At 35.9% G+C, this 27,961-nt stretch overlaps 1 protein-coding gene and 1 non-coding gene across 2 annotated transcripts; both read right to left on the reverse strand.

Annotated features, from left to right (window-relative positions):
* Window positions 1-1,325: 1,325 nt before the first annotated feature.
* Window positions 1,326-27,937, reverse strand: TMEM167A (transmembrane protein 167A). The gene is made up of 4 exons (XM_054488111.2): window positions 27,819-27,937; window positions 15,272-15,381; window positions 12,142-12,176; window positions 1,326-5,636 (listed from the first exon to the last, which is right to left on the reverse strand). Exons 1-4 carry the CDS (start codon window positions 27,819-27,821, stop codon window positions 5,566-5,568), a joined length of 219 nt encoding a protein of 72 aa, XP_054344086.1. The 5' UTR covers window positions 27,822-27,937; the 3' UTR covers window positions 1,326-5,565.
* On the reverse strand, window positions 14,472-14,605 carry LOC129037752 (small nucleolar RNA U109). Its single transcript, XR_008502975.1, has one exon. It is a non-coding gene; the product is annotated as a small nucleolar RNA U109 (small nucleolar RNA).
* Window positions 27,938-27,961: the final 24 nt, after the last annotated feature.

A 27,961-nucleotide genomic window follows, 5' to 3' on the forward strand; every position in this document is an offset into this window, starting at 1 on the left:
TTAATTTCCAAGGTCAAATCTTTTGGTATTATCCTGAGCCTCCAGATCCCTTTTCTTTAACACTTCGTTACTGCAAAGATTCTTTGATGCTGGTCTTCTTGAAATCCCTCATGTCTATTTTCTTACTTCTTTTTATTTTTTTCCAGTATTTAGCCTAGCTATAGAAATCAAAAAAGTTGAGGTGGCTGATAAATTACAGGTTTTAGCACTTTGGGAACAAATGCTACATCCCTACACATTTGCTTTTAGGCTATTTCCCTTGTCAAAGCTCAAACAGTAGTGTCTGGGTATTACGCAGTTTCTGAATGAGTGTTCTCATCCTCCACAAAGTGTGTGTGAAGTAACTTACCCTTGTTTCCAATATTTATGTTTTCTCCCTTGCCTTCCCTTCCACCCCTAGATGAATCTGTTATTGGTAAGGACATTAATGTAAATGCTCTGAATCAAAAACAGATTTTGCTTTCCTAGTTATATTAAATTCGGTGGTCTTAAGCAAAGCCATTTTGAATTCTTTTGACTTGTTATTAATATAAATTGGAAATTCAGTGATTTTCCTATAATGTCTTATATCAACTGGTGGTTTAATGGAGCAGTGGGGTACATTTACAATATATACTGAAAGAAATAACTAAGATACTGCCTTTCAATTTATATCTGAAGTATTTTTTTAGATCTAACTAAAAATACAATTGCTACAATTCATTTGGTTAGGTAAATTCCTTCTAGTTACAGGTCTGACAAAGGTTTGTCTGTGTTTATTCAGTTTTGGGAAGCTAATAGCAGGAAGACCACATTCCTCAAAGCAAGACAAAAGCCTTTTCATATTTCTCAGTAAATACTAATAATAGTATAAATTGGCTGAATAATCTGACTGATGGACAATGCTCACAAACAGATTTTAGACAGAAAATAATAGCTACTTGCCAGAATGTTTGGGCATCTGAAGGCTCCCAGTTGAGGACAAGGTTGAAAATAACTGTCAGTAATTGATAACTGCCACTTTCATTCAGAATCCGATTTCCACCATCTCTGGGAAAATTAAAGACTTCACACCCAAAGCAAACTACTGGAGTCATTTAAGGCTCTTAAAAGCATACTCAATGATAACAGCAATATAGTAGATCGAATAGCTAGTACGATGCAAAACAACAATAAAAATAATACCCCAAAACTAATCCTGGCCATCCATGAATGAAAATGCAGGTAGGAAAAAAAAAATAGAACATTTCTCTATTATCATCCTACTAAAAAGGTGGAAATTTCCATTTTTTAACCTCTAAAAACTGCTTTCACGTATCTGACAATAAGACAAAAGTAGGAGGCTCTTGAGAGTTCATCTTGACTTTTATTATACACTAGACATATATGAACTAACCAGAGATGTGAATGATTCTCTGTACTCTTAAAATCACAGGAAATATATTTCCATCTCCCCCTTTTTTTCTGATATTGGAGTAGCATTTCAGATTTTGGAGATTAGCTTAGGGCAAAGTAAAAGTCATGGAAGGCAGTGTATAAATAACATTAATTATGAAGCCACTTTTCAGAAGCTAGTAGTAACTTGCTTAGTAATAACCACAAGGTTGTGCAGCGTTCACAATGCTGGTATTAATCAGCTACATATTTTGAACATCTACTGTTACTGGATACCAAAGAAAGTGAGTTATTTAAGAATCTTCCATTCTTGTTATAAGCTTCCTATGATCCAGTAACTTCTCAAAGGCTTTGCAAAAAGCATAAGTCCTTGCTTTTTGAGAATTTTTTTTTGTGCACCCAGGAAATGTAAATGCAACCATCACTGCTTCTTGTGCAGGTGTGTACTTTAACAATCAGGGCTGCTTTTGGCATCAAGAGTATGAGCTATTAAGAGTTTCTAAAAATACTGACCTAACTAGTCAGTTGCCTCCACCTTATATACTATTCAGGCAAGTCTTCAGAAAGTATACTACTGTATTCCTAGTCCAAAATAAGGTAGGCATGAATATATTCAACCTTGTTTGCACATACACCAAGGAAGAATTTAAATTTTTGCCCTTAAGTAGTTTTGTGTTAGGCAGGAGGAAAAACATATTCGATTTTGAGGTAGGTAATCAACAGGAATGAGAAAAATACAAGACAGTCTAAGATCTAACCTTTGTCTACCTTTCTAGGCTTATGTCTTAATACTCCCGAAGTGGCACAAGCTAGGTTATTTCTAGTTCTTAACAGACTACTGTGCTTTTGCACAATGCTCTCAAGTTCAGCTTAAGCAGTGCTCCTCTGGAAGTTCACACCCTAACTGAACTGTCACTCTTCTTTGTTTTCTTCTAGAATCCTGGGATTATCTCAATAATAAATGCCATCACATTGTACTTTTAATACATACTTCATCTCTTTCACCTAGTGCACTATGAATTACTACGAGGAAGAAAGCTGTGTGCCTATCTTCCTGACTTCAGTGATGATATACTGAAAGAATGGTGTAGGAGTAGAAATATTCTATTTACCAGTGCTAACTCTTTTTCACAAAACCAGGCAGAGATCTGCTCATTTTTACTCTGTAAACTTGGAGAAGTTAATTTATTCAATCTCTATTTTGTCCTAACTAGACTGATCATCTTATTACTAAGATGAAGGAATCTCTTGCAAGTTACACGTTACTATCATCCCCCGGTATGAAAGAGCAATTTTGAACCTGAACATACAAGAGCATTCAAGATAGTGCCTGGCACAGTAGAACAGGGATTAACAAGACACTGGACTTGATCCTCAAATTATTTAAGCCACAGAAGGGATTCAGACTCTGGCCTTTTGATTGACCACCTTTTAAGACTGTTTGAAAAGACAATGCCCTTCCTATTAGCACAGCTGAAGCCAATCCGGAACTAAACATCAGCACACAAAAAATGCCAGGATAGATGGAATCAAAAGACTCCGAAGCCAAAAGGAGGCTAGGGAGAGCAACTGAACTTAGCAAGCTGAGGACTTCAGTGTCCATCATCCGATCCTGTCCTGTAACAACAGGTCTATATGATAGAGATATTCCATCTGAGCTGGAGGCCATTATCCTTAGCAAACTAACACAGAACAGAAAACTAAATACTACATGTTCTCACTTAGAAGTAGGAGCTAAATGATGAGAACTCAAGGACACAAAGAAGGGAACAACAGACACTGGGGCTACTTGAGGGTGGAGGGTGGGAGGAGGGAGAAGAGCAGGGAAAATAACTACTGGGTACTAGGCTTAGCACCTGGGTGACAAAATAATTTGTACAACAAAACCCCTTGACACGAGTTTACCTATATAACAACCTGCACATGTACCCCATGAACCTAAAATAAAAGTTAAAAAAATAAAAGAGATATTCTATCTGATGCTTAAGTTGATCTTTAATAACCTTCTGCATCCCACCACCCCACCAAAACCACAAGAGAAATATCTCAATATTCTGTGGGCTTAAAACCACCTACACTGCCCTTTGGGTTAGAGAACAGGATTCAGTGGTCCTCTTTGAAAAATATACATTAAAGAAAATGTTAATTGCTTTTATTCATACTGTGTCTCTCCCTGACTTCTCCAAAAGCTTGTGTTTCAAAAGGTCAGAATGGTTGTTGTTACAAACATGCTGCCTCCCACTCTGTTTAGCATCTATACATAGCAAAAAGTTTTGTATGTTTCCACAAATTTTCCCCCAAAATTATCTCTTCCTTTACTTTCCACCTACCTCCTCTGAGACGCCAAATTAAGAAATGTCTTAGAATACCTAGAATATTCTTCCTGTTTTCATATTTGATTTGTCTTAGCATATAAAAAATTAGTTGACATGGCTTTCAGAAAGTCCAGTTGGCAGCAGAGCTGGACAACAGATGGCCACCCAGAAATTAGATCCAGAAAGGTGACTTACTCAGCATGGATACACTGACAAGAATCCTATTTTTGAGAAACCCTAAAAATCCTTGACCTGATGTAAAGCCCAAGAGGCAGTTTAGAGGAAGAACAATGATTATAACCTGATTCCCTATCTAAAGCAAAATATACCACTTTTAACTGCCATAGACATGCCAAAAATATAAAACCAAAACCAAACCAAAACAAACAAACAAAAAATCCCCAGATAACAAAATACAGAAAATCAAACCAAAACCAAAAAACACCCCCAAACAAAAAACCACCACAGGCAACACACAAGCTTAAGATGTTTCCTAGAATCCATTCCAAGTGGTTTAAATTAGTCTAAAATAAAAATAGGTGGCTTTCAGTTCCATACTTTGTTTCTGCAGAAATAACTACTAGCCTATTAATCTAGAAATAATTTTCTTTTTTTGTTTAAAAAAAGGGAGAGTTTCTTCATTTTACCTTTATGATGAATTAATAGCTGCAAACAATCTAATTAATACTATCGATAACAGGTAATTTTTAGCTAAGATTTAAGTTCCTCTTAGCTCTGAAATTTTCACTGAATTTCAGTTGAACCTTAAGAAATGTTAACCATGACCTTAAAATAACTGCTCTATTGTAAAATTTAGAAGTCACATTCCCAATATTCCTCTTGCCTAGACTAAAAATTGTTGAAGCTCTCCTTTCACTAACAAAGTTCAAAGATACTTATGCCACAGTATACAAATCAGTAGATTTGAAAACTATTTATCACCTCCAAAGTAACAAAAGAGATTCCAGTTCAAGTTGAAAAAACACAAACTGGACTTAAAGTGCTGTGTTAAAAAACAAAACAAAAATACAGTTTCTTTAGGGCAATTAAAATAAATGTTTCATTTTTGAAGCCATGACACTAATAAGAATGAAAAACACATATAGGATAATTATTTTATAATTGTTCTTTTCATTCTAAGAATGTTGTGTTTTTCAAAGAAAGATAGCTTTCCGGTAAAAATTCATGCACAAAATACGTATACTTGACAAGATGTTTCAGAGCCTACTATGCCATTTGGCTAGTCTAAATCCACTAATGTTAAATATCAACATTTTCCCAATACTATTTTTAAGTTACATCTCATTTACCTTCGTCCTTAAGAACTGCATAAGCTTGTTTTAAATATTTTATATACTTGTCATAAACTAGAGTTTGCTAAGAGTAGAGGTACTCTGGTTAATGATCAAAATGGTGTGCCCAGAGGAAAAGCAAGCACTATTAAATATGAATGCAATCCTTATCAACACAAATTGAGCCATTTTAATAAAAAAGCTAGTCCAAAAAAAGGTCTCATTCTACAAAGATTAAATCATTTCCAAATCACAGTGAAAGGAACTTGAGTAATTAAACAATTTTGTTTTCTACTATGTGCCTTAGAGATACCTCACTAAAATTTCGTATCTGATACATTTGCAGAATGTAATATTGTAGTGACAGTACTGAGGTTGATTGTTACAGACTATTAAATGGTTACATCTTAATTATTTATACAGAACATTGGTCCAATAACATTAAAATAGAGAACAGCATCTGGAAATTTATCTCATTCAATGTTCGGAGATAAAAGAGTTAAACATCCTTTCCATTATTTTCTGTAGTAAGTCCTTGTTCACAATGAAATCTGATCGCAATTAAATTCTGGCATTTTCCCCAGCTACTGTATGAAGAGGATGCTGAAGGCCATTACTATACAGCATACTGCAACATAAGGACTCTTCCGTTCACCTGTTGAAAAAAAGGAGATATTCATCTTGATTAACTGAGTGGCTAACCTGGCTATGACAAGGTTATACTACCAGAAAGGGATACATAAGAATCAAGATAACATTCTTCCCTAGGAGGCCCATACACTGGGGGTGGGGCAGTGACAAAAACTGGATGCAACATAAAAAACAAGTACAATACAGAATGGGCTAAACTATTAATATATCAATTTATTTCTAAGAGGATCTTCTTTCCATATATTTAGAAAACCTCGAAAGCATCATTTCTTTGTCACTGTGTAAACTCAGACACTAAAAAATACAATGCAGAATGTAGGACACAGATCCAAGAGAAACGATCTCAACTCAATTGAGGCCAAAGAAATATTGTTTATTTTCTGTCTATAAAAAGAACAAAACTTCCATCCATAAAAAGACACAGTAGTTTTCCTTACTGGTAGCAATTTGTGACACTTAAAGGTACAGGGAAGGGGGAGCATTCACGGATGAAAATAAAGAGAGGATGGTCAATAAAACTGCATTTAAAAAATGGACAAATTAAAATGCTTCTAATAAAAAAATTAGAAAAAATATTTCTGAGATAGTATGCTTACTCTGGGTTAGAAAAGTAGAACTAAAACCAACCACTTCTGTGTGAGTCAATTTTTCACATGCATTTAAGGAATGCTTGTATTTGGATGCTTTCCTTTGCATGAAGTAAATCTGAAACTGGCTTGTGAATTGTCTCGCAAATAGATAGAGATCATGTCATCGTGAGTTAACTCAAATTGATCTTATTCTTCTCTGTTCCTTCAATAACTGCAAGGCTATACTAATTCATAAAGCACCAGACATTTCTATGCTGCCGTGAGGGCGGTATAAGAAAGGAAGAAGAAACTACTTCTAGAGATAATCCTGGGTATGTGCCTGACATCCTCTAGTAGAGATGGTTTATACTACCCTCACCTGTGCTTTTCCATGATGTTTAAAGTCAACTCTTTCTTAATGAAACTTCTTATTCCACTTAGCAAGTTCAGCAAACTACCTCTAGAAAATGTTCATCCTGACCATCTTTATTAACTAAAATTCTCAAGGTCATTTTCATTTTTATAGCTTCCTCACTGACCTCACACTGCCATGTTATTGAGTTTATGTATTAGTGTCTGCTCATTGTTAATTTCCATAGAAAATATTATATACATACAAAAAAATAAACTTTTGGGATTTTTCTGAAAGTATTTGTTTTATCCGTAGACATTTAATGGACTGCCTTCCGGCTAAAAAAAATCTAGAAAGTGAAACTGTTTTTACAATACCATCACCTCAACTGAAAATAAAAATCTTTTAAAATTAAAAAAATATCTTGGGTCACAATCTGTAAACAATGCTAATTCTCTTGGAGAAAAAAGCCCAAGTCACCAAACAAAACAAAAACAACCCCATTTGTACATAAATTTCAGAAAGACTTCGTAAGCAAGCCTGTCACTCTTACTAGGGCTATATACCCTCATCTCATATAGTCTTATTAAATACTTACAAGAAATTAATACTGTCCTACTGTCCTAAATTTTCCATATGGTGGAAATTAATTTTTGAGGAAGTTCCCCTTTTCCTCATCCTTCAACTTAGAATGCTATCATTTACATATGGATTTAATTTTCCTGTTTTTAATTTTCTTAAAAGAGACTGCCATGTGGTAGAGCTAAACATCTTTAGTTGAACTTGGGTTTTAATGTTACTTTTTGTCTGGTCTTAGGTCTGTATAAGTGAATGTAAAACAGTTGCTGTAATGTGATGTGTAACATGATAAGATGATTTGGCTAGGTCTTTTCCCATTAAAATTGTATCATTTCTTTGTGGATATATTCTGTGTCAAGAGAAGAGAGGAGCATATGCTTGAGAAAGCAGCATATCAGCAACATTTTCTAAGTCACTCTGCCAAAATGAAAAGCTAATGCTTTCACAGAATTGGCAAGAATGAACATTTAAAATGAACCATTCAACCTATGGCATTCATACAGTCAAGAGAGGAAAATGGAAATAATAAATAACAAGCAAAAAAAAAAAAAAAAGGACACTAGACACTATAATCAGACATAAAAATAGATCATACTACAGGAAATCATTAAGAAAGATACAAACTAGACATCTTAAACTCAGCTATACTCTTTTCAAGCAATAATTGTGAACAAAGGGGCTGTTTGGGCTGGCTACTAAATGGAACTGTACACACTTCTCTCATTACATAAGATGGATTTAAAATACCTTAATATTTTCTTTATGCATTAGCAACTTAATAAAACTGAGATGAAAACGATGCCTCTTAACTCCAGACCTGGTCTTCCATTATGTTGTCTCTTTGTACTTTACTTGAGGTATTCTTACCACTGTTTCTTGGCTATATTCTTTCTCAGAGTAACTTGTCTCTGAAGCATGCAGTTTGGTGTATGTATATTTATATTTACCACTAACTACCAGTACTAATCATTGAGGATGCTATTTTGTCACTCTTTTCTTGGTTCTTTTTGAAGTGCTTAAGATTTCTCCTATTATTTCAGGGTTTGCAGTTGTTCATAACTGAGTGCCAGATAAGTCTGCACCATAAATTTCTGTAAGTCTAGAGCAGCCCTTCTCACTCCAGTACTATGGACATTTTGAGCCTGATAATTCTGTTGTGATGGATTCCCTGTGCATCCCAGGATGCTTAGCAACATCCCTCACCTATACCCACTACATGTCCCTGAGTCCAGTTGTGACTATCAAAGCTGTCTCTCTATTTTGTCAAATGTCCCGGAGTGGTAACTACTTATCTAGGGTACATCTGTGATTTTACCAGTTTAAGGTAATGATACTTATTACAAAAGAAAGACTCTTACACCTGTCACCATAAGAGAGAACAAAGTATGACAGAACACTGAGGAAGAATAACTGAATACGTTAAAATCATACTTATTTCTCTGGAAGATAAAGTCTGTTTCAATAGTCGTTATATCAGAATTATGGCCTTGAAACAGGCACTTTTCTATGAAGTCTTTTATGCTTATACTATCATTTGCCATAACAAGAAACTGGAAAGGCCAAAGAACCTTATGATTTCATCATCACAGATTTAGAAAGGACTTCTGGATAATTTAGTATTATGCTTACAATTTCCACCATTAGTGGGTCTTGCCTATCATTAAAAGCTTAAGGGAAGAAAACCTGCTCTCAAAATTATTTCAATGGCTAACAACATATGAACCTTAGACGATGCTTTAAAGATTTGAAGACTAGTTTATGCTATAACCATCTTCAGACATATTACATCAATTCCCAGGTTTTCTTTCAAAAAATCTCTAAGTATAGACATATTTCATTTTATTGTGCTTTGCAGATATTGCCCCCTTGAAAAAAAATTGAAGGTTTATGGCAACCTTGCATTGAGCAAGTCTACTGGTGCCATTTTTTAAAAACAGCATGTGCTCAATTTGTGTCTGTATGTCATATTTTGGCAATTCTCCCAATATTTCAAACTTTTTCATTATTATTGTATCTTTTATGGTGATCTGCGATCACTGATCTTTCATGGTACCATTGCAATTGTTGTGGGGCACCATGAACTGTGCTAATATAAGATGGCAAACTTATTTGATAAATGATACACCAATGATAAGAAACTACAGCAAGTTATGCAGAAACTAGCTAAGATAACTGATGAAAGTAGCTACACTAAACAACAGATTCTCAAAGTAGACAAAGTGGCCTTCTATTGAAAAAGATGGCATCTAGGAATTTCACAGCTAGAGAGAAGTCAGTGCCTGGCTTCTACCACTTCAAAGGACAGGCTGACTCATGTTAGGGGCTAATGTAGCTGGTGACTTTAAGTGGAAGTCAATGCTTATTCACCTGCTGAAAATTCTACAGCTTTTAAGAATTATGCTAAATCTGTTCTGCCTATGCTCTAGAAACAGACAACTAAGTCTGGATGACAGTATATCTGTTTACAGCATGGTTTACTGAATTCTTCAATGGAGGAAGTAACCACAGATGTGGTGAAAAGAGTAAGAGAACTTTAATTAGAATGGGAGCCTGAATATGTGATTGAATTACTATAATCTCATGATGAAATCGGAATGAATAACTGCTTCTTATGAAGCAGTTTCTTGAGATGGAATTTACTCCTGGTGAGGATGCCATGAACATTGTTGAAATGACAACAAAGGATTTAAAATATTACATAAACTTAGTTGATAAATCAGTGGAGGGTTTGAGAGGATTGAATCCAGTTTTGAAAGAAATTCTACTGTGGATAAAATGCTACCAAATAGCACTGCATGTTACAGAGAAATCTTTCATGAAAGGAAGAGTCAATCCATGTGGCAAACTTCACTGTTACCTTAAGAAACTCTCAGTCACCCCAACCTTCAACAACCACCACCCTGATCAATCAGCAGCCATCAACATTGAGGCAAGACCCTCCACCAGTGGAATGATTATGACTCACTGAAGGGTCAGATATAATTATTAGTGATTTTTAGCAACACAGTATTTTTCAATTAAGGTACACACATTGTTTTTAAAGACACACTGCTACTCCATACTTAATAGACCACTAATGTACACAAAACTTTTATATGTACCAGAAACCAAAAAAAATTGTTGACTTGCTTTATTGTGGTGGTCTTAGACTGAATATGCAGTATCTCTGAGGTATACCTGTATTACAAATACTCAGTTTGTATTTTTCAGTCTCATGAAGTTTGTTTCCTTTATGGACCATCCTCTAAATTTTCCACATCTCTGAGAAGTTGAAAACCAAAATAAAACACAATACTCTAAATGGAACACAGTTTATCTAATGGAGATGACTCTTCAGTTCTCCACCCTATTAAAAGGGATTAGTTGAGAGAATTTAGGCTGTTGTCAGACTGGCTAACAACAATAAATGTCAAACGTAGAAAAAATATTTTTCATTATAAATGTCTAACAGCTTTATGAAAGAAAAGTAGTTATGCATAAACTCAAAGTTAGAAGAAGAGTACTAAAACAAAAGAATTTTTCTTTGGTTATGCAAATGATTCCAAAGAGGACAGATAAGAAATATTCAATTTCAGTCCAAGTGGTATATGTACAAATGCCTGGAGTTTTTTTTTTTAATTAAAAAGGTTAAAAAAGGGTGTAATTTATTATTCAAGAATACTGATGAATGGCTGGGCACAGTAGCTTATGCCTGTAATCCCAGCACTTTGGGAAGCCGAGGTGGGTGGATCACAAGGTCAGGAGTTGGAGACCAGCCTGGCCGACATAGTGAAACCCTGTCTCTACTAAAAATACAAAAAATTAGCTGGGCCTGGTGGTGGGCGCCTGTAATCCCAGCTACTCGGGAGACTGAGGCAGGAGAATCGCTTGAACCTGGGAGGCGGAGCTTGCAGTGAGCAGAGATCGTGCCACTGCACTCCAGCCTGGGTGACAGTGCAAAACTCCATCTCCAAAAAAAAAAAAAAAAAAAAAAATACTGACGAATGATGCAATAAAATACATGTTAATTCATTCACTTAATCATTTGAGAGTCTACTATGTGCTGGGCACCTGGGTACCGTGTTAAATGTTACATATACAGGGTGAATGGGTAGGAGTATATTATTAACTATAAAAACATCTATGATGCTACTAATCCCTTATCATGGAAAGTTGTAAGACAACCACATCTATCTTAACATTAATTGCTTCTTGGCCTTTTAGCTAAGATCAAGTGTAGTACTTTAACTCCAGTCAAACAGTTCGGCTATGACCACATGGGTTCAACAGACAAAACGGTTAAACATTCTGTTACTTTAAATAGGGCAATAAAGTGACTATGTTTAGATAGATGCTCAGAAAGACTTTCATTAGATGGGAATACATCCTAGTTATCAAAATGGTGTACATTATACAGAACAGCATGCTCTATACTTCTATACTATCAACATGTGTGCATAAAACCACATTTACTTCCCCCAATACCAGGAATGCATGGTATTTGATATCTAAATTAGAGAGACTTTTCTATCTCTGTGTTAATGAAGTATCCACCAAATCTAGTTTTATTCTTTTTTTATTTTGAGACAGAGTCTCACTCTGTCACCCAGGATGGGGTACAGTGGTGTGATCTGGCTCACTGCAACCTCTGCCTCTCGGGTTCAAGAGATCCTTCTGCCTCAGCCTCCTGAGTAGCTGGGATTACAGGTGTGCATGCCCGACTAATTTTTAGTAGAGACAGAGTTTCATCATGTTGGCGACTGGTCTCGAACTCCTGACCTCAGGTAATCCTCCTGCCTTGGCCTCAAAAAGTGCTGGGATTACAGGCGTGAGCCACCACGCCTGGCCCAAATGTGGTTTTAAATAGCATAAGGAAAACAGCTTGGTACAACTTATAAACTTTTGCAAAAATGCATAAAATTGGGAAGCCTGCCCTTTAAAAATTAACATTTGACTTGTGAGATTATAACCTAAGTAAATTGGTCAACAATTTACAGCTGAAGAAATGGAGGGAGATTATAGACACTTACCAATTCTGGCACACTTCCAAAATATACCCAACAATCTGCATAGAATAAAAAAAAGAAAAAAGTAGCTATTGATTACTCGGAAATAAATCATTCTCTTGATATCATATAGGGAATTAATTGTATATTAACATATTAACCTTTAACACTTTGCTTCAAATTTGAAATCTCCTTATTTGATGTTGAGCCACCATTCATGTATGAAAGTAGGACACAATGACATATCAACCATCAATGTACAGAAACTGCTATGAAATGGAATATAAATAGTGTCATAGGTCAAATTCAGGGCAAATTAGTGAGAGTGGCAAAAATTTGCATAAGGGCTTACTATTCAGTTAACTTACTCTACTTTCAAAAGCAGAAAATGTATATGGCAATTTAAGCATCAATTTTGATAAAATGTTAAATGAACAGTTTTTGGTTGAATGTGACACCAAAAGCAGTCTTATAATAAACTTTAATTTCTTACAGAATGTAGCTCTAAAGTTAAATAATCTATAATAATGAATTCCAATGATGGTATTTACTTATCTGTGTCATTTACTAAGAAAGAATTAAAAATGTGCCTATATTTTCAATATAAGTAGAAAATCTCCTAGTTTAAAGGACACTCTATGTGAATTCACTAAATATGGCATTTAAAGCACATATTCTGGAAATAAGTATTAGAATGGAGATATATATTTCAATTGTATGAATGAATATATTACGAATTACATATTATATGGAGTTATCACTTATTTGGCATGTATAACAAATCATTTTTAAAAAAAGACCAACTGAGTCATCAATGAATAGAGATATCTTAAAAAGTAACACTGAGGACAATACTTTGTTGGTCTGACAAAGTAAAAGAATTATAAATAGTGTCACATATAGTTGCAAATTAAGATAAATTAATGTTATGTAAATTAGAATTATTATCTCAAGAAAATCATAATACTTAAATTCCAGAAAAATTTATAGTATACTTTTTTTTTTTGCCGAAAGAGATGAATGGATAGTGAATCATTACATCTTAATGGGTAAGACTGACAGAAAATTCTGGTTCAGTTAAGTTCTATATATGTTCCTCCTCTGAAGTGTTAACTTCCTGACCTCAAAGCAAAAGGTCTCTTAGCCTATCAACCATCAATGTATAGAAACTGCTATGAACTGGAATATACATAGTTTAGATTAAATGGAATTAAGCAAAAACATGAGTTTATTTCAAAGTATGAACATTCTGACAGGCTAAACAATTTTACTATAGAAATAAAATGACAAAGCCCATATACATTCCTGAAAATAAGCTAAAATAAAGGCCAAATTATGCTTAAATTAAATCCTACTTACTGGTTGTGTAACTGTGAGCAAGGTATTGTATCTCTTTAACAAAAGGACCCACCCTCAAAGGGTTGTTATGAGGATGAAATGAGTGATTATACAGAAAGTCCTTAGAATGGTGACTTACATGTACTGTGTTCATATATAGGCTAAAGGTACATGTGATAACTCTAGGTATCACTTAAAATTGGCTAACATTTCTTCATCAAACAATGGAATAGGTTAGGCATTTGCAAAGCCATGGCTCCTTCATTCTAGAACCCACTGAAAACCACAAGATCACAAACTCAAGGTCTTTTTGGGTCTAATATTCTAGAAGTAACAAAATATCCTTAAGAAACTGGTACAACAGGATTAACATATTAACAGCTTTTATAAATGAGTAAAGAACCCTAACTTGGTAACTCAGAGACTTATCAGCACCACTTTGGTTTTTTCCACATATTTCTCTACCTAGATATATTTCTGTATAATACCCCAATTTTACTTACACACACACACACACACACATACACACACACGAACCCTGTTAGTTGATTAAAAAAATGTAATTACGTTGCTTAGTTATTATGGCTAAATACCAATAAGTATATTTGCTGATAATGCTATCAGGTCTATGAAACCAGGATAAAGACCATGTAGTAATCTTTTTTTCTGCTGCTTAGTTCTATAATATTTGAAGTAGCAACAACTGAAGTTATTTTAAACAGTGAAGTCATCAAGAACTTGCTTTATCCAATCTGTCTAGATATCTCCACCTAACCATGGTATATATTCTCACTATAATAAAAGATTATGAGTCTCATAAAAACTTGTAATTTTAACAGAAAGAGACTAGGCCTATAAAATTTTCTATACAAAATAATTCTTAGTTATAAATCAAAATAAAATGGTGCTTAACATGTATATAAGTAGAAATAAAGGTTTTAAAAAAAGCTTTCAAACAGTTGACTGTATTAGTACATATTTTAAAATGTAAAAATAAGCATGCTCTTTTTGGTCTTTTATGTTGGAGAAATATACTACCACTCAACCTTTACTAGAAGGTTGGCAGCCCTGAGAACTCCTTTGTTAATGTAGCATGTCATGAATATATTCCTGCTCCCAAGGAATGAGAAGCAGACATTTCCACATGCGACCTACTTGCTTTGAAGAAGAATTTTCGTAATAGCATAGGGAAAGTATTCTACTACTATGTAATTATTCTTTAATGAGATAAACACTTAAATATCTTAGATGGACATTATGCATTATATTGGAATTCCAATAAACTCAATAGGAATAACTGTTTACTAGAGTCTACCATATGCTTTAATTCTAAGTTTACAGTTGGCAGGTACAGAAGGGAAAGATGCAATGAAACTGTCTACTTGGATAGAAAGACTTCATGCACAGCCAAGCAACAAATAACGTAATTTCAACAAATAGGTGAATATTGAAGAATAAATGCAACAGGACTTTACTGAAAAAGGTGGAATGAAGAGAAGACAGTGTCTACAAGGAGATGGAGTATTATCATAAAAACTGATGGACAACTAACATCTATTTTCACCTTCAGTAGGTTAAATCCCTCATGCAATTTTTTACTCTTAACACATTTTAGGTCACTTCTGAAATTTACCTTTTAATTTAGTAAGATATTGTGAATATGAAGTTTTTGAATTTTTAACAGGAAGAAGATGAAAAAAGTTATCACAAAACCAAATTACATGTAGGAATTAAATTATCTAATAATTTATATGTTAACTTACATTCAACATCTGTAAGAACTAATTTGGGTGATTAGACATCATTAGTAACATACCCAGTTTTATTTCTGTCCAGGAGGCTGGGTGCCAAGGATCGAATATAAGCACAGGTACATATAAGCAGCAAGATTACAGTCAATAGACTCTGAAAATTGAAAATGGCAGACTAAAAAGAAAAAAAAAGAAAAATTAATATCACAAGAAAAACTGCATAGGTAAAAAATGTTTGACAACTCCACATTTAGAGTCATGTTTTTATTTCTTCAAGAAAGCAAGCAGAATGACAAGTCTGGCAACACTTAAAACCAGAATCTTGAGGTCTTCTACAGTCTTCAAGCTCTGCCAATAGCTGGTTTTATGGCCTTGGCGGAATTACTAGCTTTTCTAAGTCTTTGGCTGGGCGGAGAATGGGGAGACAGACTTAAATGCTAGCTAAGTTTCTTTTAATTCTGAATTTTTTTAAGGATAAACATCCTTTAAATTTAAGCTATAATTTTCCATGAGTTGACAAATACTAGGCTAATAGATTTTGGAGAAAGAAAGCAAGCACCTGTACTTTCACTGTTGGATTTTTAAAAGTTATTCATTACAGGGTGAACATCCCTAATCCAAAATCCAAAATGTTCCAAAATCAGAATTTTTTGAGTGCCAAAATGATGCTAAAAAAAACATGTTCATTGGAGCATTTTGGATTTCTGATTAGAGATGCTCAACGAGTAAGTATAATGCAATTATTCCAAAATCCCACCAAAAATTTGAAATCCAAAACACTCCTGGCTCCAAGCATTTTGGATAAAAGATACTTAGCTTGTATTTAATAGTTCGAGTCTTACTCCAAAGTTAAAATTTAACACAAGAATCATAAGAAACCATAAGTTTCCTAAGTTTCCACAGTCAAACAAAATCATAGGTTTCCAGTTAAAGTAAATGGAGGTGGACTTATTCTATTCAAAATTCAGCTCTAGCATCACCTTTTTAAGGAAGTTTCCTTGAAACCATCTGCCTCCCTTCTCTTATTTTATGTAGAACTCTCTTTTCTAGTCTCATAGCAAACTGTTACCTTTATTATAATATTCATCTCTGAAGGGTGGACATTGTGTTATCAGGTTATCAGACTCTGAATCTCCAGCACCAATCATATGCCTGTCTCACACTAGAAGCCCAATAAGAGATAGTTGAAAAAATAAAATGAAATTAAGAAAGTGCAAGAATATTACTGTGTATATATAACAAAGAATAACATTTTCATCATATACAGGGAAATAAAATATGTCAATCTCACACAACAGCCAGCAATATGCTTGTTTAGTAAACTTAGAGGCACTTTCTAAAAAACAAACAAAAAAATCAGGAATGAAACAAAGAATGACTCATGAGAAAACTTAGTTACATAAAATTGGTACTTGCGGCTGAGTGCTTACTTGAAAAGTCCTAAAGAATTTAGTGAAAAACAGTTATAGATCTTAAGGAAATTGAGTAAGGTGGCTGGGTACATAATTAAAATATATAAATCAACAGCCTTCATAATCATATTATCATTCAGGAGAAAGACAATGGAAAAAAGATAGCATCCAGAACGAACAGCTAAAATATCTAGGAATAAGCTTAACAAGAAATGTGCAACATCGGCATCAAAGAAAAAAACTGACAAAATCTTAAAATACATGCAAGAACATAAAAGTAGAAGAGACTGTTGCTATGATTTAGAAATAGGTTTTCGTCCCTACCAAAGCTCAGGTTGAAATTTGATCCCCAGTAAGGTAATGTTGGGAGGTGGGGCCTAGTGGGAGGTGTTTGGGTTTGGGGACGGGGTGGTGGGGGGTAGATCTCCCATGAATGTCAGGGTGCTCTTCTCGTTAGTGACATCTCGCAAGACTGGATTAGTTTTCCAGGAAATGAATTCTTTCCGGAGAGAGCAGGTTGTTATAAAGCCATGATGCTCCTCCCTCCTTTTCACCAGGTCTGTTTCCCCTTTGACCTTCTCAGCCATGTTGTGATGCATCATAAAAGCCCTTCCCAGAAGGAGGGCCAAACCCTACTACTCTTAGCCTGCACAGCTGAGAGCTAAGTGACCCTTTTTTTTAACCAATTACCCAATTTCAGTTTTTTTTAAAATAGCAACATAACATGGATTAAGAAACCTGGTATGCCAGATTTTTATATTGGAAGGCAACATTGTAAAGACAACCTATAAATTTAAAGTGAACCCAATACCAACAAGTTATCATTTAAACAGACAACCAATTCTGAAGTTCATATGGAAAAAATAAGGCAAGAATAGCCAGGAGAATCTTAAAAACAAAAAAACGGACAACTAGAAACTGTTCCAATGTCATTTGAATCTTTTATATATTTTTATGATAAATACGTGCAAACTACTGAAAAAATTAAAAAACTATATACATTATTTACCAATATTCTCAAGGACAAAAAGTGCTTATGCACAATGCTAAGCGGCAGGCAAAAGGGGATCAAAGATTTCAGATAGCACATCTTAAGGTATGTAAACCTTTATGCAAAGAAAGTGTGAAAATGCTGTGATTATCTCTGGATAGTTTTTTGGTGGGGGGTGGAGGGACAGAGTCTTGCTCTGCTGCCCAGGCTGAAGTGCAGTGGTGGGATCTTGGCTCACTGCAACCTCCACCTCGTGGGTTCAAGTGATTCTCCTGCCTCAGTCTCCGCAGTAGCTAGGATTACAGTCATGCTCCACTATGCCTGGCTAAATTTTGTTGTTTTTTTTTTTTTTTAGTAGAGACAGGGTTTCGCTGTGTTGGCCAGACTGGTCTCAAACTCCTGATCTCAAGTGATCTGCCCACCTTGGCCTCCTAAAGTGCTGGGATTATAGGCATGAGCCATCTCTGAATAGTTAGTTTTTAATCTAATTCTCAACTTTTCTAGATTTCTCAAATTGTCTAAGTGATACTTTTATGGTCTGAAAAAGACAAAAATGATTTGTAATTACCAGTTTAATACTTGTTTTTCTATGCATTATTTTTTCATAGATATAACAAAGATAAAATTTAATGTATCTTGGGTTTTAATTAAATTGGGTTTTAATCTTAAACCTGTGAAAGCCAGTGATACACATTTGATAACATAAATCAACGAATTAGCTCATGATCAATTGTAGATAAAAAGCACGGTATCTCACAATGCTTATCTTTCAAAGGTCATATTTTGAATATGTATGTGAATATATTAATAAATAATATTGGATAATGACCTCATAGAAAATAAAGCAGACTTCCTCCCAACAAGATAACTAAATGTGTATTTAGTATCCACTTTGTCTGAGAAATGAGGCAGAGACGATTAAAAAAAAGGCACATGGCATGATTCCTTCTCCGCAGGAGTTTATGGCTAACAATAGCAATTACTGATATTCACTGAGTACTTGTTTTATGTTATCCTCATGTATCTGGGGTAAATATTACCTGAATTTTATACATGATTGTTATTACCTGTATTTTATACATGAGACCGAGGCACACAGCAGTTATAATCAAGTAATCAAGTGAAAACAGAGCATGTACTTTAAAAAGTAAATAGTAACTCATTGTTGAACGTGGAAGTGAGTTATGCAGACAAAAAATGCCATTTTTGTAAGAAAAAGTCAGGAAAAGCTTCATGTAGAAAGCAGGAATGGAGTCAAACCTTGAAAGGGCACCATTTAGATGGGCAAATAGCAAGCTCCAGGAGAGAAAAAACATGTGGGAAAAAAACCCTACAGAAAAAGTTGTTAGCACATTCAGGGAATAATGAGAATCTTACTGTATTTTAAGCAAAAGATTCCTACAGTAAAATGGTTGGAAAATAAATCTGCAAAGTAGGTTTATCATTTTCCTAATGCAGTATCTAAATTCATGACTTTGTAATGTGTTCTCTTTCCTTCTCCAAATGCGTTTTTAAAGAAAACATGCTTAAATGATATAATGTTCAGGATTGGTTTCTAAATAATCCAGTGCATGTGGGGTGGGAGAGGGGTAGGGTTGATGATAAAATGCTGAGAATATGAGGGTTCATTATAGGCTTCTACCTCTTTATGTTTGAATGTTTTCATAATAGAAGATAAAAAGGCACTTAAAAACATGCCTATTATGAAAGTAGAGTGTGTATATACGTTTGTGTGTGAAACCATTTACAAAAGAAAACCATTTACAAGTATGAAATATATGATATATACAACTTTGTTCTGGGGGTTTAAAGCCTCTAAAGTTTAAAACAAATAATCTTAGGTGGCAAGTCTTTTAGATGTACTCAGACTGGTCAAAAGTGTTTCTAACTTATGGACATTAGCCTGCCACCTATAGCATTCCCCTTAATGCTTAGCATCTGTTGTCTGGTGATATAAAATTTTAGTCTCAGGGTTAAAGGAAACAGATGTTCCTCTTCAGTGAAAAAATAATTGCAATTTTCAATAGAAAAATGTTATTAAGAGGGAAAGGAGGAATCTAAGAAAAAGGCAAGCATATTTAATTACAAAACAGAGGAAAAGATGATTAAAAGGTGGTAAGTCAAATTCATTTACCTTGTTTAATTTTTTTCAGGGCCTTTTAAGTCATGAAACCTTTTTCAAGGTACCCTATTGAGTTTTGCACATGCTATCTGTTCTTGCCTGCTTGGTGAACTGACTCATCCATCCAACCTCAACTCAAGATTCACCTCCTCTGATGTCTTTCCTGTTCCCACTCACTATACCAAGCAGAGTCAGGATTTTTGTATGTGCATAATACATACACATAACAATGTGTATGTTATAGAACACATCATACTGTACTGTGATTGTCTATTCTATTGAGGTTTTTATCAATCCCCGTGACTATTAAAATATAGTACACAGAGAAGTCACTGAAAAATGTCAAATGAACAGGAACTTGAACGCAACTGGCAATAATGAACATTTTAACAAATCCAAGAGCATACTTGGATTCCAAAGAAAAAATACACAATTAAAAACCAATGTAGATCAGCTTGCTGAATACAGTATTTTGTTAACTCTTCAAAAGAAAACTCCATGTATGGCTTTGCATATATGTTTACTTCTCAATAATATTTTGGAAAATCAAGTAGAAAGGTGCAAATTTCCTTATATTTACGTTAAGGACCTAGGCTGTAGGGTAAAATAAAGATCTGAGGTAATTTCCATTCAGTATCCACATCTTATATCACCTCCTGGAATTCAGATTTTCTATTCTATCAAGCAGCAAGCTTTGAAGGTGCTTGTACATTGGAGAGTGTGTGTTCTTCTGACTTCTTTTAATTCTTAAGATACACACTTTCAAAAGATCTGTAAGACTGAGCAGGCAGGTTAGCTTGACCATTACTCTGAGAGCTATGTCATTCTTCTAAAACACGGCAATGGAGGCCTCCAAACGATTTGTCGTCAAGGGCTCTTTTACTAACCCTCCGCACTGTAGACTTATCTGACAACTCATAGTCAATAAGATCTTTTGATATGCTTAAAACAACGTGTTATTGCACTGAGTTCATTTACCCAAACCGGAAGGAAATAAACTTGAGTCAGTTACTTTATTTGATCATTTTGAAGTAAATCACATTTGCTTAGGTGTTTTGAAATAATAAAAATAATTCACAGACTTTATTTGGCCACCAATACAGGAGATGCAATAATTAATCAATGAATAGATGGAAGGTCAATGCAAAGCTAAGGAAGGGGTCTAGACATGAAATTACTTACAATGTTGACAAACCTCTAAAAAATTTTCTATTTTCAAGTCTATTTGAAAAATTAGAAATTTTCGGCCGGGCGCGGTGGCTCACGCCTGTAATCCCAGCACTTTGGGAGGCCGAGGCGGGCGGATCAAGAGGTCAGAAGATCGAGACCATCCTGGCTAACACAGTGAAACCTCGTCTCTACTAAAAATACAAAAAATTAGCCAGGCGTAGTGGCGGGCGCCTGTAGTCCCAGCTACTGGGGAGGCTGAGGCAGGAGACTGGCGTGAACCCGGGAGGCGGAGCTTGCAGTGAGCCGAGATCGCGCCACTGCACTCCAGCCTGGGCAACAGAGCGAGACTCCGTCTCAAAAAAAAAAAAAAAAAGAAATTTTGTTTTAGATTTTTAAAATCATTTTAAAGATAAAATTTCTCATTTTCAGAGTCATTTCTGAACACTAAAACTATATTCATTAAGTCTGATTATAAGTAAGAATTCAATATAGGAGATTTTTTAAAAAGACGAATAAAATACTTCTAAGTCTAAGAGCTCAAGGTATTTATTAACTAAACTTTCAAATAAGAAATCTTAAAAAGAAACCACTGAAAACATTAGGAATAGAAGAAGGAAAAAAGGAATTATCCAAGCAATATAAAAGTGTAAAAACAAAGAAACAATGAGAAAAGCAGAAGAAATATACACATCAATATGCTAAACAAGCTGTGGCTAGAGTGCTCAATGACTGGTTATTAAGCATACTTAATCTGCAGAAAGGAGTGACTAAATCTACAGTATTTTCATTAGTCTTGGATCACTTAGGCACTAAACAAATTGTTTAACAAATTTGTTGTTTAAGGGCCTTATTTATACATAACACTGTGTTGGAGCTTCAAATGTTGACTGCCTCCTATATGGGGAATAAATTTTTACTGACATACTAATTCCTCCAGCTTTAAAACAAAAATTAAATATGAAAGACAACATTTTAAGACTCCAAATAGTAACAATTTTACTTGTATTAATACTTACTTCTTTTACATGAAACTAGTTTATCCCTTTTTGGGGGTGGAAGGGAACACAGAAATGACACTTCTGACCTAATTGTGATAAAAATTATTCAGCATTAGAAAAGTGGGTCAGCATTTATCATTTAGAAAATCTAGGTCACGTCAGCATTTTCCAACTAGTCTCTTAAAATGCAAAACATGAAAATGCAAGGACGTTAGCCTGCATATGAATGCACAAACACACATATATATAATTTGCCCAAAATAAGTGACCAGAATTGGTTGAAAAGATTTCCACTAATACATAAAAATTATCAACATTTTCTTTTGGCATTATTAGCATATAAATTTAAACTTTGTTGCTTATCACGTGGTAGGGTGATGATATTGCACCAAATAGACAAGTAACCTCAGTTTAATTTGAGAGCAAGAAATCAGGCTTGATTAATATTTAGATATGAACCCATCACCCATCTCTTCTCAACAACAGTGGCCACTAAACATTTGGGTTAATGAAGTAATCCAAGTATATAAATTTGACCTTAGGTGAATCAACATCTCACGTCTCCACTTGTCAGTTTCACTTCATTTGTAAAATGCGGGGGCTGGATTAAACAACCATTTGTTCTCACCAGTCATATTTTAAAAATGTACAGAGTTCTTTTCTACTTAATACTTTCCACTTAACAACTTTCATGCATATGATGAGTAAAACTACAGTACAGAGTAGAAGCGCCTGAACTCTGTTTTCCACTGGCAACACTGATTTTGTAGTTATTTTCATCTCATTATCATGGTACCTACAATTAATTTGCTGTTTGTGCTGCTTCGTTTTGGAGCTATTTTATATACACCTCAGATCTAAAGATAAGGCAAAAGGGTGTCAAGAGTTAGAGAAGGCATATGCAAAACAATGGTAAATGGTAGAGTGAAAAAAAATTAGAATAAATGCTCCATATATGTCTTTGATAAAAAGATTGGACAAGAGAAAGTATTCTGAAGGAAAAGAGCAAAGCCTGCTGTAAAGTCTTTTGACCTTGCAAGCAAGAAAAAACAAAGACTGATAAAATGCCCTATCATATGGTATGAAATCTAATTGCTTATTAGAACCACTTGGAGCTTAAAAAGCCATCATTGCCCAGAAATTCGGATTTAACTGGTTTGGGCATCTATAGTTTCTTAAAACTCCCTGAAAGCTTTTTTTTGAGAGGAGTCTCGCTCTGTTGCCCAGATTGGAGTGCAGTGGCATGATCTCGGCTCATTGCAACCTCCACCCCTTGGGTTCAAGCAATTATCCTGCCTCAGCCTCCTGAGTAGCTGAGACTACAGGTGCACGCCACCACGCCCGGCTAAATTTTTTTGTATTTTTAGTAGAAATGGGGTTTCACCATGTTGGTCAGGCTAGTCTCGAATGCCTGCCTCAGCCTCCTGGGGTTTTTATTTGCAATCAGTATTCAAAAACTTTGCTAGAGAAGATCAGCATCCACATCAGATTCCTACTAGCCTAATGAAGTGGTTATCAAAGGTGTGGTTCATGGAACCCTTTCATGGATTCATAAGATCAGAACTATTGGATGATGCAAAAGCAATACTAGCAACAGAATTATCTGAACTGCTACCTCCTCACCCACCCCCGACATAAAAACTTTGCTTTTCTTAATATTTTTGTGCAATTAATGGTATTGTCGCATAGTTGAAAGGGCACAGCATTTCGTGACAAATTGGTTCAGTTTAAATCTTAGCTCTGCTATTTATAAGCAGTGTGATGTTGGGCAAGACACTTAGCTCTCTGCATCTGTTTCTTCATATTAAAAAATGTGGCTAATAATACGTCTTTAATAAAACCTTGTATGTAAAATAAAACACCTGTCAGAGTAGGTGCTTAACGAAAACAGTAAGTCCTCACTTAACGTCATCCACAGGTCCTTGGAAAATGCAACCTTAAGCCAAAAGATGTATAACAAAAAAAATTTACCATAGGCGAATTGATATAAACAAGAGTTAAGTTCCGATGGCATATTTCTAGTCACAAAAGCATCACCAAACTTCGAAGTCAATATCAAAACCCTTCTAATATTCCACACTGAAATAAATGTGAGTTATACATCCACTTAAGAAAGATTAATAAAAACAAGTAAGATAGCTGGCTATTTGCTACTTCAGTTCAGTGTTGACGGTGCCGGGAGCCATCCTAGTAGCCTGGAGTATAGGACATCATTCCAGTGCAGAGCACTCAAACTGGGAGAGTGTAGACACCTCAACAAACTCATTATATACATCTCTGGGATGTGGAAGGGAACTGGAGTACCAAGAGAAAATCCATGCAGAAATGGGAAGAACAGACATGAAGACAACATGCAATTGGGAATGGAGTTTCTTCCTCATACACATTATTTAGGATCTGCTGTATTTCTTTCCCATCCAATAAATCATCCAAGCTGGAGCTGTGCTTCACCACAAAACGATTTTCCTAGTTTTCCTTTCCTTTCAACCCAACTGCTCATCAGAGTTGAGACATTCAATCATCGTATACCTGAACTACAGCACTTGTTTTCAAGCTGGTCTCCCAGATTCTAATCTTCCTCCATTTAAATATACTCTGTTGTTACCACTTGGTTTTCTAAAATGCACACCTTTTATTTCCCTGCTCCAAAGCCTTTATCAAGTAAGCAATTAAACATCATCAAATCATAAAGTCTTTGGCATGGCACAAAGCTCTTCAAAATCTGGCCCCAATCTTTCTAGCCTCATCTATCACCAGTCTACTATACTTAACTTCTTTTTATTCCTGCCACATTGAGGCTCACGCAACTATTGAACTTCATGCCTTTTGTTCCCATAACTGTCATTTCCTTTATCTATGGGATAGAGATTGCTGTCCCACCTCTAGCTAATGACTCCTTCCCTAATACTCTTTAAAGTACAGGCGAGAGAGAATTACTTCTTTCTTGGGGACATCTCTCAAGCAGTTCCCAGCCAGTACTACTCCTTCCACTGTGTTTAATGATTTTCTACATATCTTCTGCTACAAAAGGAGAGAAAATACTTCACATCTATTCTCTGGAGACTCAGTTTAATTATGAAATGTGGGCAATCATTCCTACTTTGCAGAGTTTGTTAAAATCACTTAGCGCACCAAGAAAAAGACATGAAAATAAACTCCCTTACAGTTAACCAAGTAAAGGATTGGAACTGGAAATTATTCTAACTCTGTTTGGCTCAGTCTAAACCCATGCTCTTTCTACTACACGTGTTGTCTTGCTACATCATAGCAGACAACAGATGGAATTTACTTATTTAATAATCTCCCCCACTGGACTGTGAAATCCTTGAAGACACTGAGCATGTTTGTATTCCCAGACTCTTTTTTTTTTTTTTTTTTGAGATGGAGTTTCGCTCTTGTTGTCCAGGCTGGAGTGCAATGGGACAATCTTGACACACCGCAACCTCCGCCTCCTGGGTTCAAGTGATTCTCCTGCCTCAGCCTCCCAAGTAGCTGGGATTACAGGCATGCGCCACCACGCCCGGCTAATTTTTTATTTTTAGTAGAGATGGGGTTTCTCCATATTGGTCAGGCTGGTCTCCAACTCCCGACCTCAGTTGATCTACCCACCTTGGCCTCCCAAAGTGCTCAGATTACAGGCCCAGACTCTTAATGGAGTACTAACTCCAGCTGGCACTGTGACTGTAGAGATTAAAATACCTAGTCTTTAAGAATTCTGCCTAGAGAGGAAGAAATGCAGGCAACACCTTATTGCTGTTTTCTGTGAAAAGGGTTATGCTAGAGGGATACTGGAAGTATACATATGAACTAGGAATATCCCTATAGATACCTAAAGAGAGAAGAAGAAAATAGAAGGGGTTAAAGGAGGCTTTTTGGAAAGAGATGAGACATGAGAGAAATGTTGAAGGATGTTAGGTGTTGGGGGGAACAAGGCATTCTGAAATTCTTTAAAAGTATTAATTCACAAGTGCTACAATTACCGTTCATGCTGACAGCTGTAAATTATTACTGCTGATAAACATTTTGTCCTTGAAATGCTTTTTAAAAAGATTCTTGGTCGGGGACGGTGGCTCACGCCTGTAATCCCAGCACTTTGGGAGGCTGACGCGGGCGCATCACGAGGTCAAGAGATCGAGACCATCTTGGTCAACAAGGTGAAACCTCGTCTCTACTAAAAACACAAAAATTAGCCGGGTGTGGTTGTGCACACCTGTAGTCCCAGCTACTCGGGAGGTTGAGGCAGGAGAATTGCTTGAACCCAGGAAGCAGAGGTTGCAGTGAGCTGAGATTACGCCACTGCACTCCAGCCTGGGCAACAGAGGGAGACTCCATCTCAAAAAAAAAAAAAAAAAAAAAAATTCAATAAAATACAGTAATTCAGGTTTATTAAGTCATTACCATTGGGTTACCTCACAAATAAACTAAGTTTAGGTGCGAACTCAAAGATACTGAGACACTAATCCACTTCTTAAGCTGCTAAGTTAGCCTTCTTGAAACCTCACTTCGTAGCTCTGCCAACAATGTACTTTTGACATCCCAAACTCACAGGAATAAAAAACCACCTGCCAGTTGTTTCTGTTTTCCACCTATGTCTGATTTATGTATTTATATTTATAAGAAACAAATCACTAAGACTTGTTTCATCCTCAGTTATGTTGTGTTTCTATCGATAAACAGCATGAAGATTTCGGGCATCTGGACATTAAAATAAGTTTGAGTCCTGGCATTACAATCTACTAGGTGTGATCCGGGGCAAGTGAGTCTCATGTTTCACTTCTTTCACTTGTAAACATCTACTCAGAAGTTGCTGTGAACTTGTTATTTCCACGCTTATAAACTGATTTTTTGAAAAGAGCCTGGTACATAAGACGTGATAATAAATGAAAGCATTTGCTACTTTTGGAAAAACAAGCATGACAAGATAGTTTACATACTGTTGATCTTAAGCACAGTACACGCATCTTGTTTTTAGCTAGTCTGACAGTAAGATAATAAAAAGTTATCTTTGACTTGCACTACGAGTAGAAGAATTCAACTTCAGTTTCTAGAAAGATGTAAAAGAACTAAGAGTGACAGTCCTCCTAGTCTCAACTGCCATCTTCCCACCAGGTGGTAAATTCGTCCAGAGAAGAAACTGAATTATTGCTATATGGGATTCTGCAGCAACTTCTGTGAACATAGGTTCATAATTTTTCACCATGGAGACTCAAGCTTTTTGGAGTCATAGTTGTTTTTGGGTCTATTCGCAGGCATGCATCTTTTGCCCAGAAATATACACAACATTTGGCACATGGAACTGGAGGTAAAAGAGGAGGAAGGCCCGAGGCTAGACACCACTCCAATAAGTATATTAAGCTCCTAGAAGAGCAATCCACCTTTGCAGAGAACTCTTAACTATTAAAACCTATAGCTTGTAAAGCAGCATTTTCAAAGTTAAGAGAATAAGGTGGAAGGGTCTTGAGAGGCTACTGACTAAACAGATGAAAATGAAGGTATGGCGTTTGGTGCCAAAAGAAACTCCCCCCCAAAATCAAACAATAACACCAGAGTAAAGCCCCTAGGGCGAGATAAGGAGATGCAACAAAACAAGCGGAAACTCGAGAAGCGCTAATGCTTCAAAGGGTCAATGACCACACATAATCTACGTAGCCATCGTGTTAAAACACACCAACGCATTTTTTTTTTCCTAAACAAAGTAGGAAAGCGGACTTTGCATGAGGGGCGGGCTCCCCAACCGAGCAGTCTTCCTTGGACAGTCCGTCCTGATTCTCTCTGGTTGGCCGTGGAGGGACCACACGGCTCCAAGGCTTCTCAGCTCCGGGCCCACACACCCCGGGCTGCCGCACAAACTGCAGCCCTAGTCTAGATCCACAACCCCTTCTCGAAGATCAACCGCGACCTGGGAGCCCCACTTCTTACCATAGCGAGGCAGGCGAGGCCGCAGCCACATCACCCTTCCGGGCCCCAGGCGGAAGAGGCTGCACGTCCCGTCTGCCCTTCTCGCTCTCTCCAGCCGTCCGGTTGGGCTGGTCACGGCACCGCCTACCAAGACGGGCGATTAA

Source organism: Pongo pygmaeus, chromosome 4 (assembly GCF_028885625.2).
Source record: "Pongo pygmaeus isolate AG05252 chromosome 4, NHGRI_mPonPyg2-v2.0_pri, whole genome shotgun sequence".
NCBI lineage: Eukaryota > Metazoa > Chordata > Mammalia > Primates > Hominidae > Pongo > Pongo pygmaeus.

Excerpts from the sequence above, each read along its gene's own strand:
- TMEM167A (XM_054488111.2), bottom strand. Across the intron at positions 12,177-15,271 it reads CTGGACAGAAATAAAACTGG|ATTGTTGGGTATATTTTGGA; the intron begins GTATGTTACTAA and ends TATTCTATGCAG. Across the intron at positions 5,637-12,141 it reads TTGGAAGTGTGCCAGAATTG|GTGAACGGAAGAGTCCTTAT; the intron begins GTAAGTGTCTAT and ends TTTTTTCAACAG.